Source organism: Perna viridis, chromosome 10, assembly GCF_037379345.1.
Source record: "Perna viridis isolate PV_CMFRI_1.1 ecotype Kerala chromosome 10, ASM3737934v1, whole genome shotgun sequence".
Taxonomy (NCBI): Eukaryota; Metazoa; Mollusca; class Bivalvia; order Mytilida; family Mytilidae; genus Perna; species Perna viridis.
The window spans coordinates 20,289,801-20,307,504 of record NC_142454.1 but is presented as its reverse complement, the minus strand read 5'-3'; the positions used below and the strand labels follow the sequence as shown (position 1 = coordinate 20,307,504).

The 17,704-nt window shown below is 32.5% G+C and overlaps 1 protein-coding gene across 1 annotated transcript; it reads left to right on the top strand.

Annotated features, from left to right (window-relative positions):
• Positions 1-3,136: 3,136 nt before the first annotated feature.
• On the top strand, positions 3,137-16,047 carry LOC148604886 (uncharacterized). The gene is made up of 9 exons (XM_088549450.1): positions 3,137-3,265; positions 7,609-7,802; positions 10,449-10,537; positions 10,914-10,976; positions 11,264-11,326; positions 11,642-11,870; positions 13,629-13,685; positions 15,086-15,178; positions 15,444-16,047. Exons 2-9 carry the CDS (start codon positions 7,725-7,727, stop codon positions 15,711-15,713), a joined length of 942 nt encoding a protein of 313 aa, XP_088405576.1. The 5' UTR covers positions 3,137-3,265; positions 7,609-7,724; the 3' UTR covers positions 15,714-16,047.
• The last annotated feature ends 1,657 nt before the right edge of the window (positions 16,048-17,704 follow it).

The following is a 17,704-nucleotide window of genomic DNA, read 5'->3' as shown; positions in this document are numbered from 1 at the left end:
AAATATTTAGTTGGTGCTTTCAATAAAAATATTCTTTCATAAATTGTTAACTTATACATAGATAATGAGGGGCTCTGGCGTATGTCTGTATCAAGAGAATTCTACAATGATGTGCATGAAAACATAAAGAAATGCTCATAGATTGATAGATGATGGATTTGAATTGACATATATGCTTATTACGCAAATTATAATTGTTTATTCCCGAAAAAGATTGTGGTATTAAGTCACATTTATTATTATTGGAAGCCTGTCGGTTCATAATTTTATAAACTCATACAGCCTTTTTAACTTGTCGTCGAACATTTAGTTTCCTGACAGATTAATTCAATACTGCCGTAAAAAGCCAGACCAAAAGTAATCCGTGCTGCATCAAGTTATTTTTTTCTAATCTATCCGCATTAACATCTCCACAGTTATACCAAACCTCAGAATAAAATTCTAAAATTTGTCTAATAAATGGCTTATATATATTTCCAAACTAGAATGAATGTTTCTACGTGTTTTTATAAACTTAAAATAACGATGGGTTCAATTTAACCAACATTTTGATGACATTTTTTTTCAAATATTCTAAATCGTTATTCACTGTGTGCTCATTGGTAAATTCATCATTTGCTACATGTCAAACCTATTGACGCATCGTCAGCAAGTAGTCGCCAAAACCTGTCATTACATCTGTTTTATCGTTTGTATACAATAAAACCAACAACGGTACAAAGTACTAATCCCTGGGGGACACCAATATAGACTTAACCTATAGATGATAAAGTGTTTTTAAGTAAAACGTTTTGAGATCTGTCATGTAAGTAACTTTTAATCCAAGAGTCCCCTTATCCAAACACTGTCGAAAGCCTTACCGACATCTGAAAATGTTAAACTTATATTTTATTTTATGCTAGACGTATAGCAATATACATTTCGATGAATAGAATATCCAGAAATCAATTGATGAGTACATGAATATCAATGTATTTAAACACTATCTTCTCAAAACATTTGCTGACGAATGACAAAGAAAACAAGACGATAGTTGCAAGGAGAGATTTTTTTTGATAAGGGCAATATCCCACTGTGAGGGGTAATGCTTTTCTGTAAGAGACCGATTATAAAAAGTTATACTCTTATGTTGTTCTCAAATTCTCTCTGAAAACTTTGTCCTGACTTTCTTGTAACATATAGGAAGGACTTCAAAAACACGAATAGGGAAAAAACAATCTAACAAAATATTTACGAGAGCAGCATCCTCCAGTTTTACAACAAAACTGTCCTATTGTCATTCTATAAGCTGTTATACCACTACCGATGTTCTAGATAGATATAGTATAAAGTTCATATTTTTCTTCGCTGTGTTTGATTGCAAAGGGACAAGAAGGGTGGCTTCCTTTCTAAAACAATCCCAGAAATACAAATATTTGTCTTACGAAATCTGTCAAAATGATGCCAACCTCAACCTCATGAACATGCATTAATTAGAAAGTTGTTGCATTACAGAGACCTTAGATGATACAATCTACCATAAAGAATATACATTAAAATTCAAATCAAAGACAATGTTTCGGGTTTTTTTTCTAACGAAAAAGTAACGGATATGAATATTACATGGACGTATGGACAACAATCAAACAATCCTCCCTACGCCTATTATAGAAAAAAAAACGTGTACAACAAAACAGTAGTATATCCTTCATAAAAAAAAACTTTCAGCTTCGTAGTTCGGGAAAAATATTGCAAACAGGGTCCGGGTCAGTAGCCCCCAAACGCTGAGCATATTCTGCAAGAAGAGGGCTAAACAGAAGTGCTCTGACCGTCGACATTTCAACTGGTTTACAACTGTAACTGTAACTCAAAATTTGAAAAAGTAACCAAGGAGACCAAAATATCAGTGTTAAAAATTTATTCTAAATCAAGGACAAAGACAAGACAAGAAAAATAAACACATATAACAAATAACATGAAATAATCAAAATTATACGTACTAAGAAACAAAAGTAAATGAGAAAGCAGGACTACACTAAAAACTAGAAGTATGGACCAGGTGTACCGATAGGATAAGCGTCCTGTTTTTTTTTAGAAACACCCTTGGAGTTGCACATAAGAGTTTGTGCGGGGATAGACAAAAGAGGAGAGGAAAACCATGAAACGGTGAACAAATCAGTTCTCATGGTGCAGTTGGATACACCATAACGACCACGGTGACAACCATAAAACTTTTGAAGTGTCGCCTTTAGGCTTGTGGCAACAAGTCCCTGTTTCAAAATCCTGATTTTAAGAAGTCTAGCATGGTACAAAAAGTCCGTATATTATCGACAAGCTCTACTATAACGTATTTATTAGTTGTGATATGAAAACTGAAGTGGGTTGCCAGAAATAAAAATAAAAGTTGACAATACTGTTGAATGAGAAGTCCCAGCATTTGTCGTATAGGTTGTTTTCATTTTCCATCGATCTCTAAGAGTAAGTCACGATGTGAGGCTGCATGACATCATTGTGCCTTTAGTGTCCTTTATCTCAAGTTCTTTATGGTAGATGCAATGTATAAAATCCCCGAAACTAGGATTGTTTAAAGACAACATTTCATCTATATAGCGGTAATTAAATGATCTGAATGAACGACATGCCATATTTTGGATAAGATCAGCTCAGCTCTAAAGTCAGCCTTGTAAGAGTGAAGAAATTGGTCAGCGTGCAGTGTGGAATAATTTGTTCTCGCTGAAATGCCGACCGTCCTTTAAAAAAACTCGTCCACCACAATGAATAAATATGTTGATTAAAAATTCCAGCAGTTTAACATCTTCTACAGTACATTTAGAATCGTTTTTCACAAAATATGAAAAAAAATGTGCCATCGAAATTCTACTTATGGTATGCAATATATATTTTGATTACATACAAAAAAGATGTAGAAAATTATCTTGTAACGGGGGTACATAATCTTTATACTCACTTTTTGCACGGTGTTTTTTTTTCCAAAAAAGCATGTTAGTAGCGTTTTAAAGGTTCCATAAAGAGCGCAAATAAATAAGAAATATATCCATGTTTTGTACTTGTAAAAGGTTGTCAAAATATGTGCTGTAAGAACTTGCTTGCATTGCTTCAATGATGTACGCCAATGACTCATCCGATGTATTTATTGTTAACACGTGAACAGCTAATCTATAAATACTCTGATATATATTGAACAAGGAAGTGAAAACGAACACAGAAGCCGCTGTTTCTTTCAAATGACTGACAAAAAACAGGAAATATCAACTTAACCAGAACAGTAAGATATTTTTTTCTTATAACACTTGACTTAGTACCGATGAAATGCATGTTATCGATGAAGTAAAAGAAATTAATGTGTACTTTGTATATTTATTGCTTTTAAAATAAGTAAAACGAAAGTGAATATTAGTCAAAGTAAAATGTCGATGATTTCTGAACCGTTACGCTGTATTTGATCCTTTTTTTCTGTTTCCGAGAAGAAAAACGTGTGATTTATTGCCTAGTACAAAAACAAACAGTATAACCCTCCACGTTTTCTATGCATAATATGTGTTACGATAATCGGTTTGGATCAAATGGTCATACCTCTATATAATGATAATAAGACGGCTGTAAATCCAACTCACTTAGGCAATTTTAAAATCCATACAACAATACTATCCAGTTTCCTCTGCTTATCACACTGAACATGATGAAATTTAAACTGGCAGAGATTAATTGCATTCTTTTGAACAGGTATTTTTTCTGTCCGGTTAAAGCACAATAACATAATATATTTCTTCCAAAAAAAAAAAAAAATAATAATAAATAAATGTTATCCAAATCAAAGGTCTAGGACCAAAAACAAAATTACTTCTAATACAACTCCTATGGATCAAATATATCAAGAGGATGCTTACCCTGCCGGTGCACCTGGTCCATGCTCCAAGTTTTTAGTGGAGTTCGAGTTGCTCATTTGCTTTTGTTACTTTGTATGTATGATTTTAGTTACTTTATGTTCTTTGTTTTGTATGTCTGTTTTTCATGTCTGGTCTTTGTCCCTGGATTACATTCTTTTGATTACCGCTATAACCTTAGTTCCCTCGATTACTCTTTCTACATTATCGCTTCACGTAATGTGCAGTACGTACTTATTCTAATTTTGTTTGAAACAAGCTGAAAGTGCTGTCAGTGTTGTAGTATATATTCATTTTCGTGACTACAGCTGGCTGTAGGAATCTAGTTCGAAGACCTCTCACTATAAATCAAGAAAAACCAATAAGAGTAATGAGTGTAATCCTCGAGCTACCGCTAGTACGAAAATCGAGCGTTTACATTTGTAAAACTGAATCGGTCATGTTTATATCAACAGCTTTTAATATCTAGGGTTTCAGACCCCAAACAGAAAAGTTCATGATGTATTATTTGTTTGTTTTTTGTATTATTGAATTATTTTAAGTTTCCTTGATACACTCGCTAACAGAACACAAAATATTATTATTCCTTGGTTACCTTCTTCTGATTTCCGTTTGAATCTTGGTTCCCTTGATTACTCTTTCACTTGATCTGCCAGTAATAGAATATAATGAATTTTGATTGCATAAAGAACTGAAGCGGACGTGATTTTATTGTAGCAGTTTATAATATTTTCTCGATTGATATGCCTATGTCATAATAAATTGGTAACCATGGTAACATAAAAATACCAAACTTTTTCAAGGAGGGAAGCAAGTCGTTAAAACTCTCTCCAATTTTGTTATTTGATATTTCCTTTTGAAAAGATGGAATAAAGAAAGAAAATGACGGCCTTTTGAATTATAACAGATTCAGAATAGTATTCAAGTAAAGAGCTAAACCACAAAAATGTTGTTTGTAGTCTATTTACCCTCTTTTATTATAAATATGATATAAACATACATGGGTCTTTTGAAACAGTCAGTTGCTTTGTCATCGGCAGACTATTCATCATTCAAACACATCCAAACTGATTAAAAGATAATATGTAAATTTAATATTTTTTCCTGTTCGATACTCGTCAGCTACATTGTTTCCTTTAAAACCATATTCTACTGTCAAGTTTGTTTTATACATATTTAAACTAGTACTAACCTTAACAGTATTGCACACCAATATAGACGTTCAAAAACATATTACCACTGCAACATCCAAAATCAGTATCTACGCGCTTTGACTTTTTTCGTTTTAAAAATAAAAACAAATAAAAATTCTAGCAGTTCTAGATCCGATCAAGTGTCTCAGATTCTTCAATTTTTAATGATTGTTTGGTCTTTAAACGGTGACCATTTTTAAATGGCGGCCATGTTAAAAAATGTTAGATGGTGATTGCACATCTACATACGTAAACCTGTTTTTGTGCAATCTTCGTTTCCAACCCGTTTAGTCGTTTTTTAAGAATGTAATAGGGGTGGTTTTTGTACACACACAAAGTTTAACAGCAGATTTTTTCGGTTTAAAATAAAATAACCCAAAATAACAAAACACATGAACTACAAATAGTATAACAACTAAATCAGGGTATGCCAATAAAACAATAGTTAAATTGAACTATTGGTATAATTATTTATCATCAGTATACAATATTAAATGTGATATATTAAACTATTATAACGGTATGATATTCATACTTGAATATCAATAGAATGAATAGCATTATGCAGCATAAAAGTGCAAAACCATAATCAGTTATCAAAATAAATACGATCATGAATAATGCAAGATACTCAACATATGCTGTTTACATAAAATTCAAAAATAACGGCTAAGTATCAGAATTTGGAACTTTGGTTTATACAACTTGGCAACCGTCTTGAACAGTATAGAAACAGGTGTTTACTTCAAAAATATTATGCATATTATGGATATGCGTTATAATAAAATACGCATATACTTTTAAGCATGCAAGTAAAACACAAAATGATAAAATGTACTTAAAATCATAATTGTCACATTCACCTCTATAATGATAATTCAATTGTCATGACAATCACTCAAGCTTTAGAAATGATATAATCAAAAATTAAAAAAATGAAAAATTTGCAGAATTTGTTATAGCACAAGGCAATCTGCTTCATTACTCAACTTATTAACACAGACAAAACATATAGAAAAAATATAGCATATACAAAACAGACCTCCAAAAAACATAAACACGAACAATGATTTTCACATATAATCGTCATCATGAACTCGTGGATCGTTCTTGTGTATCCATTTGCACCATGAAAGCTGATAAATTCAACAGTTCATAGTTTTCCTTTCCTCGTTTGTCTACCCCGGACTTGACTTTTATGGCGGGTGTTTCTAGAAAAGTAAAGGATGCTTACCCTACCGGTGCACCTGGTCCATGCTCCCAGTTTTTAGTGGAGTCCGAGTTGCTCATTTGCTCTTATTACTTTGTATGCATGATTTTAGTTACTTTATGTTCTTGGTTGTGTATGTCTGTTTTCCATGTCTGGTCTTCATCCCTGGACTACATTCATTTGATTACCGCTATAACCTTGGTTCCCTCGATTACTCTTGCACAAAAATATTAGAAAATATCAAAGATCAAAATAACTTGAATGCTATAAGAGAAAATGAAAGAATCTAAATTCCCTTCAATACAAACACTCTTTCACACCTCATGACCAGAACAGTAAAGGATAACCATCAGACACTTCTACATCGCACTGCAAATCTTGCTTTGACATCACTTATACAGTAGACCACTCGCTCAAACATGCATCACATAAAATATTGCATCACACCTTACAATAAAATTACATCACAGACAGAATTACCTGTATTAGTCACATGATGTATGCATGTTCATGTAAAATTAATTTATTATTAATAAAGTGAAGTTAGCTGGAAATCACTTGCAAGGTTTAACTGGAAAACACACATGTGATTACCAATTAGCAATGCACATCACTATTGCTTATAATAATAAAATCCTACTCTATTACAAGATACGCGGACAAAAGTATACGTGAAAGGAGAAGAAATAAAAACAAAACAACAATATTTCCCCTTTGTTTGAGGAACATAGTAATTGTAAAGGAAATCTAATTTATATTGTGATTTTTAAGATCTTATGAATACATGATAAAATAAAAGCAATTGTTTCTAGCAGACATGTATTCTTGATTAAAGCAGATTTACGAATTATGCACTTACCCTTATAAAGCTGAGATGTGCCTTTAAGCAGTTCGATATCACAAGACGTGTTTTTATTGCAATCATATTTTATACATCTCTTTTAAGAATCTTTTGCATATCCGAATGGTCTAATCAGTTATTGAATGCCCCCATTTTAAATAAATCAATATTACAAATTTATGCTTGTTTGAATTATTAACAAAAAAAAATTTATCATATCTGAGTTTAAGTTGGAACTGAGATTCTAACAATACATTATGCATGCGTAGCTGACTAACAAGTAAGACAGAAACAAACTTAATTTTTTGCACATCGCATTTGTTATGTACAGTAATTATGTGACGTAATTGTAAAAACGAATTTTCTGATTTTACTGCTTCAGTTTAGTGTATTTAGTGTATTGTTTGTCATCGTTAACTCATAACATCTTTGCTTTTTTAAACAAAAAAGTAATCTTTACTGTTCTGTTTTTTTTTGCAGAGATCATATAAAGAAGTACCATCAAGTATAATAACAAACACATCAAGTATTTAGAAAATAATTGTTATTGGTTATTCATCGGCCACAGGAGTTCTGATACATCTAGAAAGATTAAGATGTGTTGTATGAATCCGGTAAAAGGTTTTATATGGGCTGGACTGAAATTAATTTGTTTCGGCTTAGCATTTTTAAAGGTAAGTTTCTGATTTTAATTTCTTAAATGGTTAAACGAGGGAAGAGCTATTAAGCTTCATAATCAGATAAAAATGAAGTTATTATACAAGAGTAAATTAGTTATTAAATGCTTGAAGACAGTGGCATAAAAGAAAAAAAATACCTATAATAATGATTGTTTGCCCTTTCCCCTAATGTTTACTATGGTAAGGTTATTCTCGATATGGACACAATTTTATTTTACAATCCAGAAATAGGATTTAAGGTTCAGTTAAATTCAAAATGCAGGACATTACTTATCAGCTTGAATTTATTCACAATTTCTCCGGTATGTTAAAGACGCTTACTCTATCGGTGCACCTGGTCCATGCTCTCAGTTTTAAGTACAATCCAAGTTGTTCATTTACTTTTGATTTTTTGTACTATTATTTTAGTTATCGTATGTTCTGTGATGTGTGTTTGTGTTTTCATTTCCGCTAAAATCTTGGTCCTTTGTTTACTATTTCAAGAATGTGTTTAATAAATCACAGAAACTTAAAATACTTCTTAATACAGTAATCTACATGAAAGCATAGTCATTGTTTTATAAAACATGTTATTACCAATATATTTTGCGAACAGTATAAGTGTTAACATTTTTTTTAAATAAACCAGTTCTACAGTTATACCAGAACACCATTTTGTTATGTTTGTTTGTTGGGGTTTAACGTCCGAGCAGCATTAATTCAGCTATATTCAGGTGATGAACATGATATTGATGATAAAATGAACATGAAATGATAATGAAATGAAAAAAAGGGATGGGACACAAGGACAATGGGGTTGCCAATTTTGATTGCCACTGGGAATAGGGAGAGGTGGGTAGGGTCGGGCAATTTAGCCTCCAGTGGCGGAGCCCTATGGTTCCTACTCCGGGAGAATACCATAGTAGGGTTCTTTAACGTGCGAGAAACGTGGCGTCTTTCCCCACACGGTGCACCACTATGGTTTGCGGTCAGGTTTTCCGTATTATAGCCTGACAACCCCAGGATGTAACACACCAGGGGTACCCCATTCCACCACCTGGGGCACACATCCCAGTTGCTCTGTGGGCAGAGCGCCCTAGCCCCCGGCTAGAGCTCTGAGCACTATTTAGTCGCCTTTTACGACAAGCTTAGCGCTGCTGCAGGCCTATTCTTTTAACACCCGGACCTGCACGGGTACCATTTTGTTATGCAATGCACATTTGTTGTAGTCTAAACATCCATCTAGTGTAGGACTGGTGGCAACAGATTTGAAAATAATAATTTTGATAAAAAAACTTTATTATAGATATTTGTGACAATTGATGTTGGTATATAGCTTGAACAAAGGATAAACTATTGTAATTTGTCAGATTTTAAAGACATGAATATAATTATACAAAGATAAATGTCCGTTTGCCCTGCATAGTACATTTAGAATAAGGAATATCTTAATTTTACCATAAAATCTGAATGTTTAATTAAAACATACTACATACACTTTTGGTGTCTGCGAAAATGAAGAAGTTTGCATGTGCTTTGTTTTGAATGACACATGAAGATATATATATATATATATATATAACGTCTCGGAATGTGACGACTCTATTCTCTACACTGCTCCATCGGATCTAATTGATACAGGGAAGATAACGTAAACTTGTAGAAGGGTCTGAAAAATTCCCAACGATGTTAGAACTGTCAAATTTGCAAAGCAAATTTTTGTCGTTCCCTCCGCGGGACTCGAACTCGTACCGCTGTGACATCTATGGCAACACCGCCTGCACTAAGTCCAGCGCCCTAGACCACTCGGCCAGCTAGGCTATATAAAATATAGCGTTCGCTGGCCGGGTGATTCCTCCTCGTAGGATTAATCTAGGGCTGTAACTTAGTACACGATGTATGGTAGTACGGGACAGTTCATCTAGGTGTTATTATGTAGGATAGAGGATCAAATTAATGTCACAGCGGTACGAGTTCGAGTCCCGCGGAGGGAACGACAAAAATTTGCTTTGCAAATTTGACAGTTCTAACATCGTTGGGAATTTTTCAGACCCTTCTATATATATATATATATATATATATATATATATATATATATATATATAAAGCTATATTTTTATATAGCACTGCTGGCCGAGTGGTCTAGGGCGCTGGACTTTGTGCAGGCGGTGTTGCCATAGATGTCACATCGCAAATTTGACAGTTCTATATATACATACACACAACTCCATTGGATCAAATTGATACAGGGAAGATAATATAAACTTATAGAAGGCCCGAAAAATTCCTAACAATGTTAGAAGTGTCGAATTTGCGATGCAGATTATGGCAACACCGACTGCTCAAAGTCCACCCCCCTAGACCAGTAGGCCAGCTAGGCTATAAAATATAGCTTTCGCTGGCCGGGTCATCGTTGGGAATTTTTCAGACCCTTCTATAAGATTACATTATCTTCCCTGTATCAATTTGATCCGATGGAGCAGTAGAGCGAATAGAGTCATCACATTCTGAGACGTTTAAATATAATTTCAAAGATAAAAAAGTTGATGAATGAGATGAAAATTTTTGGCAAGGCCATTTTAAAGATAAGGTAAGGGTAAATAAACTTAGCATGAACTTTGAATATTGCTCAAATACTACCAATTTATTTATTATCTGCAGTATGTACCATTGAAGTGTGTTGAATGTTTGTCGTACCTCGAAAATATTTGCAATAAACGGTTATATGATGGTTCAGATAGAAATACAAGGTACGTTAAATAGTAGAATTACTCTTTTAAATATATTGCTGCCACCACACTCTTATAGAAGTATTTGTTTAAAACCATAAATTCGCCCTATCTATTATAGCGATTGGTTTACAAATGTAATGTGATAATGTTTATGATGGAGGGATGTTCTAATATTTATGAACATTATTTTTTATTATCTGTTAGAAATATAAGGTGCGAAAAAAGTTTACACTCTAAATGACCGCACGCCACGACACACCGCAATTGTAACTAGTTCTATCGGATTAATATCCGAAACACACACATACACATACACTCACGCACACACGGAGCCTGAAAATGAAACCAAAAAAAGTATTTCACACTATTATCGTTTTGTTGGTTTTATTTTTAGTAACAGAGACGTGGATGAGAAATTACAAAAATTACAACATGAAAATACTTTACTCCAGAAAAGGTAGGTATAGTCTTTTCAAACTCAAATATACCGACACAGATCATCGATGAATCTGCATAAATCGGAAGCAAAATTACCTTGTCCTGTTTATTACCGTATTGTTTACCCGAAAAAAAGGATTAGTTGCAGGCGCGTGTAGACTTTGAGTCCTCCTGGTACACAGCCAATTGATAATCTTAGAAGCAGGATTATAAGGTCTTTAAAATATTAATTACATTTTGTTTGACGACTTGACAATAGAAGACCTGTAACAAACAAACAATGCCTGATATATCATTTATATGTAGATTACAAGAGGCAATTGGAAAGAAAAGTAAACTGGAGATGGAGAAAAACTACGCTTTGAACAGGTAAGCTACATCTATATTTAAGATACATGTTCACATTTTAATGTGAGATTGAACTTTAACGTGAGAAGATGACAATATATGAACAAGGAACCAAAACATTAAGGTGCCGTCGTTTAATAAAGGTTCTGTGATGGATTTGTTTTCCTATTTCGATTTTCTTTTCCTTACGAGTACATCTTTTGTGTTACATTTTTGACGATGATCACATGTATATGTTCCTAACCTACAGACGTGAGGTAAATCCGTTAAACTCATGTACATTAATATATCTACGTTTACCTGGAATTTTCTCATTCAAATTATATTATCATTTAGGTTAAGTGATCTAATGGGAGACAAGTTGAGAAAAAATAATCCTGCTATAACGAATTTAAATGATCCGAACAGACCAATGAAACTGGGCGATCAGTTCAGTGAGCTCTACGAGAACGAATGGACGGATGCGTTTACAGACATCGGGAGTACGAAAAATTTGTCAGAAAGGGGCGGCATGCTAGAAGATCAAGAAAGGCGCATAATCGAGGATTTACTAGATATACTTCAGGCATGTTGGTCTCTATTCTCAGAAACATATGCGCCTGAAATTATGCAAAGTCCGGGTCTTGTGTCACCTTTCAGTATATTGTAGTTCATGCAGTATGTTATATCAATGAATTCAGAACCACTTTAATAATTGAAAAAGGTAGGGAAAGTCACGGTGTTTAGTTGTTTTATAATTCATTAAGAAAATGAATGACAGGAAGCATGTCCCAATAAAATTTATGTATGTTTTGACTAGTTTTACCATTTGTTGGTATTTATGTATATAACTTTCTTTACGATGGTACAAAGGAGAATATGTCACATATGATTATTATATGATGCACGATTTATATGATTACAATATGTAATTATTGGCATATGATTATCATATGTTTATGATTTTAATGTAATAATTATGACAACGATACGTTAACGGAATTATATGTTAATCATATCACGCTCGATGCATATGGTAATAATATATTTCACTTAATATGATTCTAATGCACAGTACTTTTGACTGTGTAGGTTGTTTTAAAGCTGCATTAGCCGTCATTTTCGTAATTTTTTTGTTTCTGTTGAAATATGCCTTAACTTTACATTATTTCCACTTAATTGTACTTTTCTTGATATTTGATATCCACAAATTAAATGCATAAAATACATGAACTAGGTGTATATATATTTATTGTCTTGCAAGACAAAAAATCGACCTAGATAAGTTCTTATGCATCTGACTTCTGGTGACCTTAATCCGCGCATTTGCTGTAAGGGTCGCTTCTTTAAAAACAAATCTGATTGCAAAGTGAAAGTGGTTATGGGAAGGCAAGGAATACCGACGGACTCAAGCCATTAAAAAAAGTGCGAATATAACGCAAGGATCCTTTTGAAATTTACGTATTGTGATATAATGCAGCTCAAATATAATAATTATTTATTTGAAAACTATTTAAGAAATAGGTGAAATGAAATGAAAGCAAGACACATGCTTACCTCCGTATCCGTTATTGTTATTTTTTTACCAAGGTTAAAGTATTTTTAACCCTGGTGAATGTCCTGTCGGAAGTAATGGCGAAAGATAATTAGATCAGACCTATCGATCTTCTCTGATTAAAAAAACGTTGTTTTCACAGCATTCTGTATGTATTATCGATGTTAATTGCTTCAATTGCATTAATACAATCTTATTTCATTGAATTGGCAAAATATAGTAGAATCAAAACTGAACAAATTTGGCAGCTAATGCAGCCTTAACAAGTTGCATGATTCTAAGGGAAGCCGTAAGTATATGTAGAAAAACCCACCTTTATTTCAAAACTTTAAATGGCGTGGAAGTACTATTGATCTGTTGTAAAATTTTGTTATCTATTCTTCTTACATTGTATCTATCTACACCATGAGCACCAATTTGTTCATTTTCTTTTCTCTGTCGTCTCCCTTGGACGCGGCATTTTATGCGCGTGTTAGGTGTTTCTTAGCAGAGAACGCCTGCCCTTCCGGCGCACTGGTCCATGCTCCCGTGTTTTTTAGTGAAGTCCAAGTTGCTCTTCTGTTTCTATGTACGTGGTATCTTGGTTTTTGTCGTTTTCTTTGTTGTGTGGGCCTTCTTACCCCATCTAGTCATAATACTTAGAGTACGTTCTTTTAATTTTTACTCGAATATTGGTTCCTTAATTATAGAATAAAATTCAACGAAAAACAATTCGAGAGACAGCATGTTTGTATATTCCTGATACTTAAAATATCGTATACGTATTAATTGTATGAATTTTTTTTTCAGGAAATTTGGAAAAATTGTAAGAGGGACGTAGAAGAACAGTTATCGAATACAAAGAAGGTAAATAGAAACTTTGATATAGTTCCTTATACTCTAGAGACGATACCAAAAGTTACATATTAAATGATAAATAAGGGAAATTCATATTACCACTTAATAGAGGGCTATATCCTAGTTCTTTGCCCATCAATCTGTCCGTCCTTTACACTTTTATGGCAAGCCAAAGTGGACAAAAATCAATATTTTGAAAATCAATTGAATTTTTAATATTAAAAAAGTGTTTTGTGATATTAGAAATCTAATTTGTAATATTAGAAAATATGAATTTGTAATATTAAAAAATCATTTGTGTTTTAATTTTAGGAAACACTTATTTTCTAATACTAAAAATTCATTTTCCAATATTACAAATTCGTTTTCTAATATTACAAATTTATTTTTTAATATTATAAATTCATTTTCTAATATTAAAAATTCATTTGCTAATATTAAAAATTCATTTGCTAATATTAAAAATTCATTTTCTAATATTACAAATTTCTGATTTAGTAATATCATAAAATATCCCACATTTTGTAATATTATAAATTGAATTTGTAATATTAGAAAATGAATTTGTAATATTAGAAAATCAGTCACATTTGTTAGGGTTACAAAATGATTATCTAATATTTAAAAATCGTCATTGAATAGGACAAATTCATTTTCCAATATCAGAAAATCAATTTCCAATATTTAAAAATAGCTTTTTAATATTATAAATTCAATTGAAGTTTTAGTATTAAAAAACGAATGTTTAATATTAAAAAATGAATTTTTAATATTAAAAAATGATTTTTTTTGGTGATATGTTTTGTGATATAAGAAATCTAATTTGTAATATTAAAAAAATCTTTTTTTTTAATATTAGAAAATGCTCATTTTTGTGTACTTTGGCTTGCCATACACTTTCTTATAACAGATTTTCCAGCTTTAGTTTCTATAGGTGGGTATTATTAGATATTTTGTATATTGCCTTTGCATGAGAATTTACATAGTGTATTTCATTTCCATGTTTGAGAGAAATGGTTTTGCAGAGGTTTACATAATTTTTTAAAAACGTGTCCACTTTTTTTCGTAGTATATTTAAGGTAGCCAATAACTTCTATTTATAGTTCATACAAGTATCTGTTGTTTTATCGCACAGGGTATTAGTTTGTTGAACACATTTTAAAATTTGTTTAAAAAATCAATGGTTACCGAACTTAATTTTTTCTCTTTAATGATATATAAATTATTTAGATAAAATAAACAAGATTTCCAGTACAATTTTGCATAACCTTAAAATTCCAATTTAAAAGGCAATTTAATTTACTAGTATAGTATAGAACTGAGGCTATGATTTCACCCAAGCAACACAAAACATTTCAAATATTTAGAAACAATTAATGAAGATTGTATTTTAGTTTTATTTATTCTAGGATATGAATAATGATGCACGTCGTAATACAAGTATTCTGTTGAAGGACACTCTCAAATCAAAGGCTGCGCAATATATACCTCATTTAGCGCGAGTAAGTATGCTGTAGACTTTATAAAGTCAATACATACCTCGTGTATTTTTCTAATATTACAGAATTCAGAAAGGTGGGTTCCCATGAACTGGTCATTAACTTCCATGCAGGTTAAAGTCAAACGATTTACGTCTAAACAGAAAATGTCCAGAAGGCTCTTGCTCATGATAAAAGAGTTTAATTCTTAATATTGTTAACCTTCTTTGGTAAAAAAAACCCAGTGTTTTTGTTAGCAAATTTCTTAATTTACCTGTTTTTACTTCAGAAAATCATCATCGATGGAGACTGTAAGATTATTAAAACCTATAAGGACTTATGCACTGCCTATATTAATAAATGTGTTCAAATTTGTTACTATTCTGAGCTGCAGGATCCACCCATGTTTTTGAACTTTGAACCAGGAGAGGATTTTAACAGCATGTGCTTCAAACATTATACAAAATCTGGAACAAAGGTAGATTATTTAGTGTGGCCAGCTTTCCACCTTCATGAAGATGGTCCGTTACTGACTAAAGGTGTTGTACAACCTAAGTAAGCAAACTGAAATATTAAGTATTTCTCCGTCTAAGAATCAGGCAAAATGTTTATAAGGCCTGGCTCATGAAGGAAAATAACGCAGATATTTTGTTACATTATCCATGTATTTATACCTCACTGCCACCAGAACAACCATTGATGTGTTTTTACAGTTTGTATATTTTAAGATACTGCTTGTCCTTATCATATCCCCACATAGTGAGGGTACATGGTAATAGTCTTTAGACACAAACTCAATTAATTTTGTTAACAAGGGTTACGTATTCACATCTTAGGTCATAATAACTAATTTTATTATATATGATAATAAAATCGTTATGATTATAAATCAAGTACTTATTTTTGCTTTAATTTCATACCGATATTATCCGAAAATTTGACTTCAATATGATTGATATGAGTTAATAAGAATCAGAGGTTATCCTTTCAAATAGTACACTTATCACGGGATATAATGTGATATGATACACATATATTATCACATAAACTGTACTTTTATTTGCAAGCATCATATATTGGGTAAAAACTTCATTGAATTGATACACTCTTTTATTAAATGAGACTGTTGCCTTGTTTGAAGTAATTAAAATCTAACACTCCAGACCAATCGGCTAACAAGAGTAAATGCAAATATAGCTTTCATTAACCGGATGGTACATCCTCGTAAGTAAATCTAAAGCGTGAGCATAAGCATATAATATATAACTGGATAGCGTTTTCGATAGGACAACCTTTGGTGGTATTGGGTAAAAGAGTAGAGGATCTGCAACTAAATACAGATACTGTCACACCAGTATCACACGGTTAATGAAAACTATATTTGTATATAGCCTAGTTGGCCGAGTGATATATCATATTTCTCCCACATGAATAAACTATGTTAACAGAATAGGGCATAAACAAAATTTGCCCTTACACAATTATTATTATTCTTTATGCTATATGTTTTCCCGCCATAATTTGTAAACGTACAAGTATCGCGGTCATACAAACGAATGGCACAGTTTCGCCCGTTGAAGAATGACACAGCCAGCGAAAGCTACATTTCTATATAGCCTCGCTTGCCGAGTAGTCCAGGGCGGTTGACTTTGAGCAGGCAGTGTTGATATAGATGCCAGCGCGGTACGAGTTCGAGTTCCGCGAAGGAAACAACAAACAATTTACTTTGCAAACATCGTTTTAAAATTTTCAGACCCTTATATCCTACGTTATCTTCCCTGTATCAATTATGTTTTTTATGGAGCAGTGTAGAGGAAAGGGTCTGAAACGTATATATGTATATACATATAAATACCGGAAGACAAATTTGCCCAAGAATCCTTTTCTTTGTTGTAACCCACTGAGTTGCTCATAAAAAGTAAAGTCCGGCGTAGACCGAAAAGGAATGGAAAACCATGACATGGTGGACAAATCGGTTCTCGCAATGCAGAAGCTTTATTGTAAGAACTGTAGCAAACGGTTCGACAATCTCTGACATAATATATAAATTCAGATATGAAAAGGGAGGAAAGTGATATTTTGTATAGACACGTATAATTTGTTCTTATTACAAATATGTTATATGTAACAATAACCCTCAACACAATTTATTGTAGCATTAAAGTTAACAATAGTTAATGACATTGAATTGTGACCAATATATAATGTGCAATACTCACGTTCTGTATACTAGTTCCGGAAGGAGCAACAACAGTTCACTGAGTGGTTACAAATAAGGGTAGTGACAAAATTACCAATCAATAATCCGATCCATAATCAATCAAGTCCAAAATAAATCTGTCAAAACAGATAATGTGTAATTTTATAAATCATCACGGTCAGTAAAACTTTTCGGGAATGTCAGTGAATTTCCTAATTAATATTGAGCCGTAGCACTTCTTTTTTCTTCTTGATTTAAAAACAAACGTGACAAAAAATATCCTGTTATTTGTTTTCGTCTATTTTATTTATTCATCTTTTTTACAAATTTCCCGCCTAAAGAGTTGATTA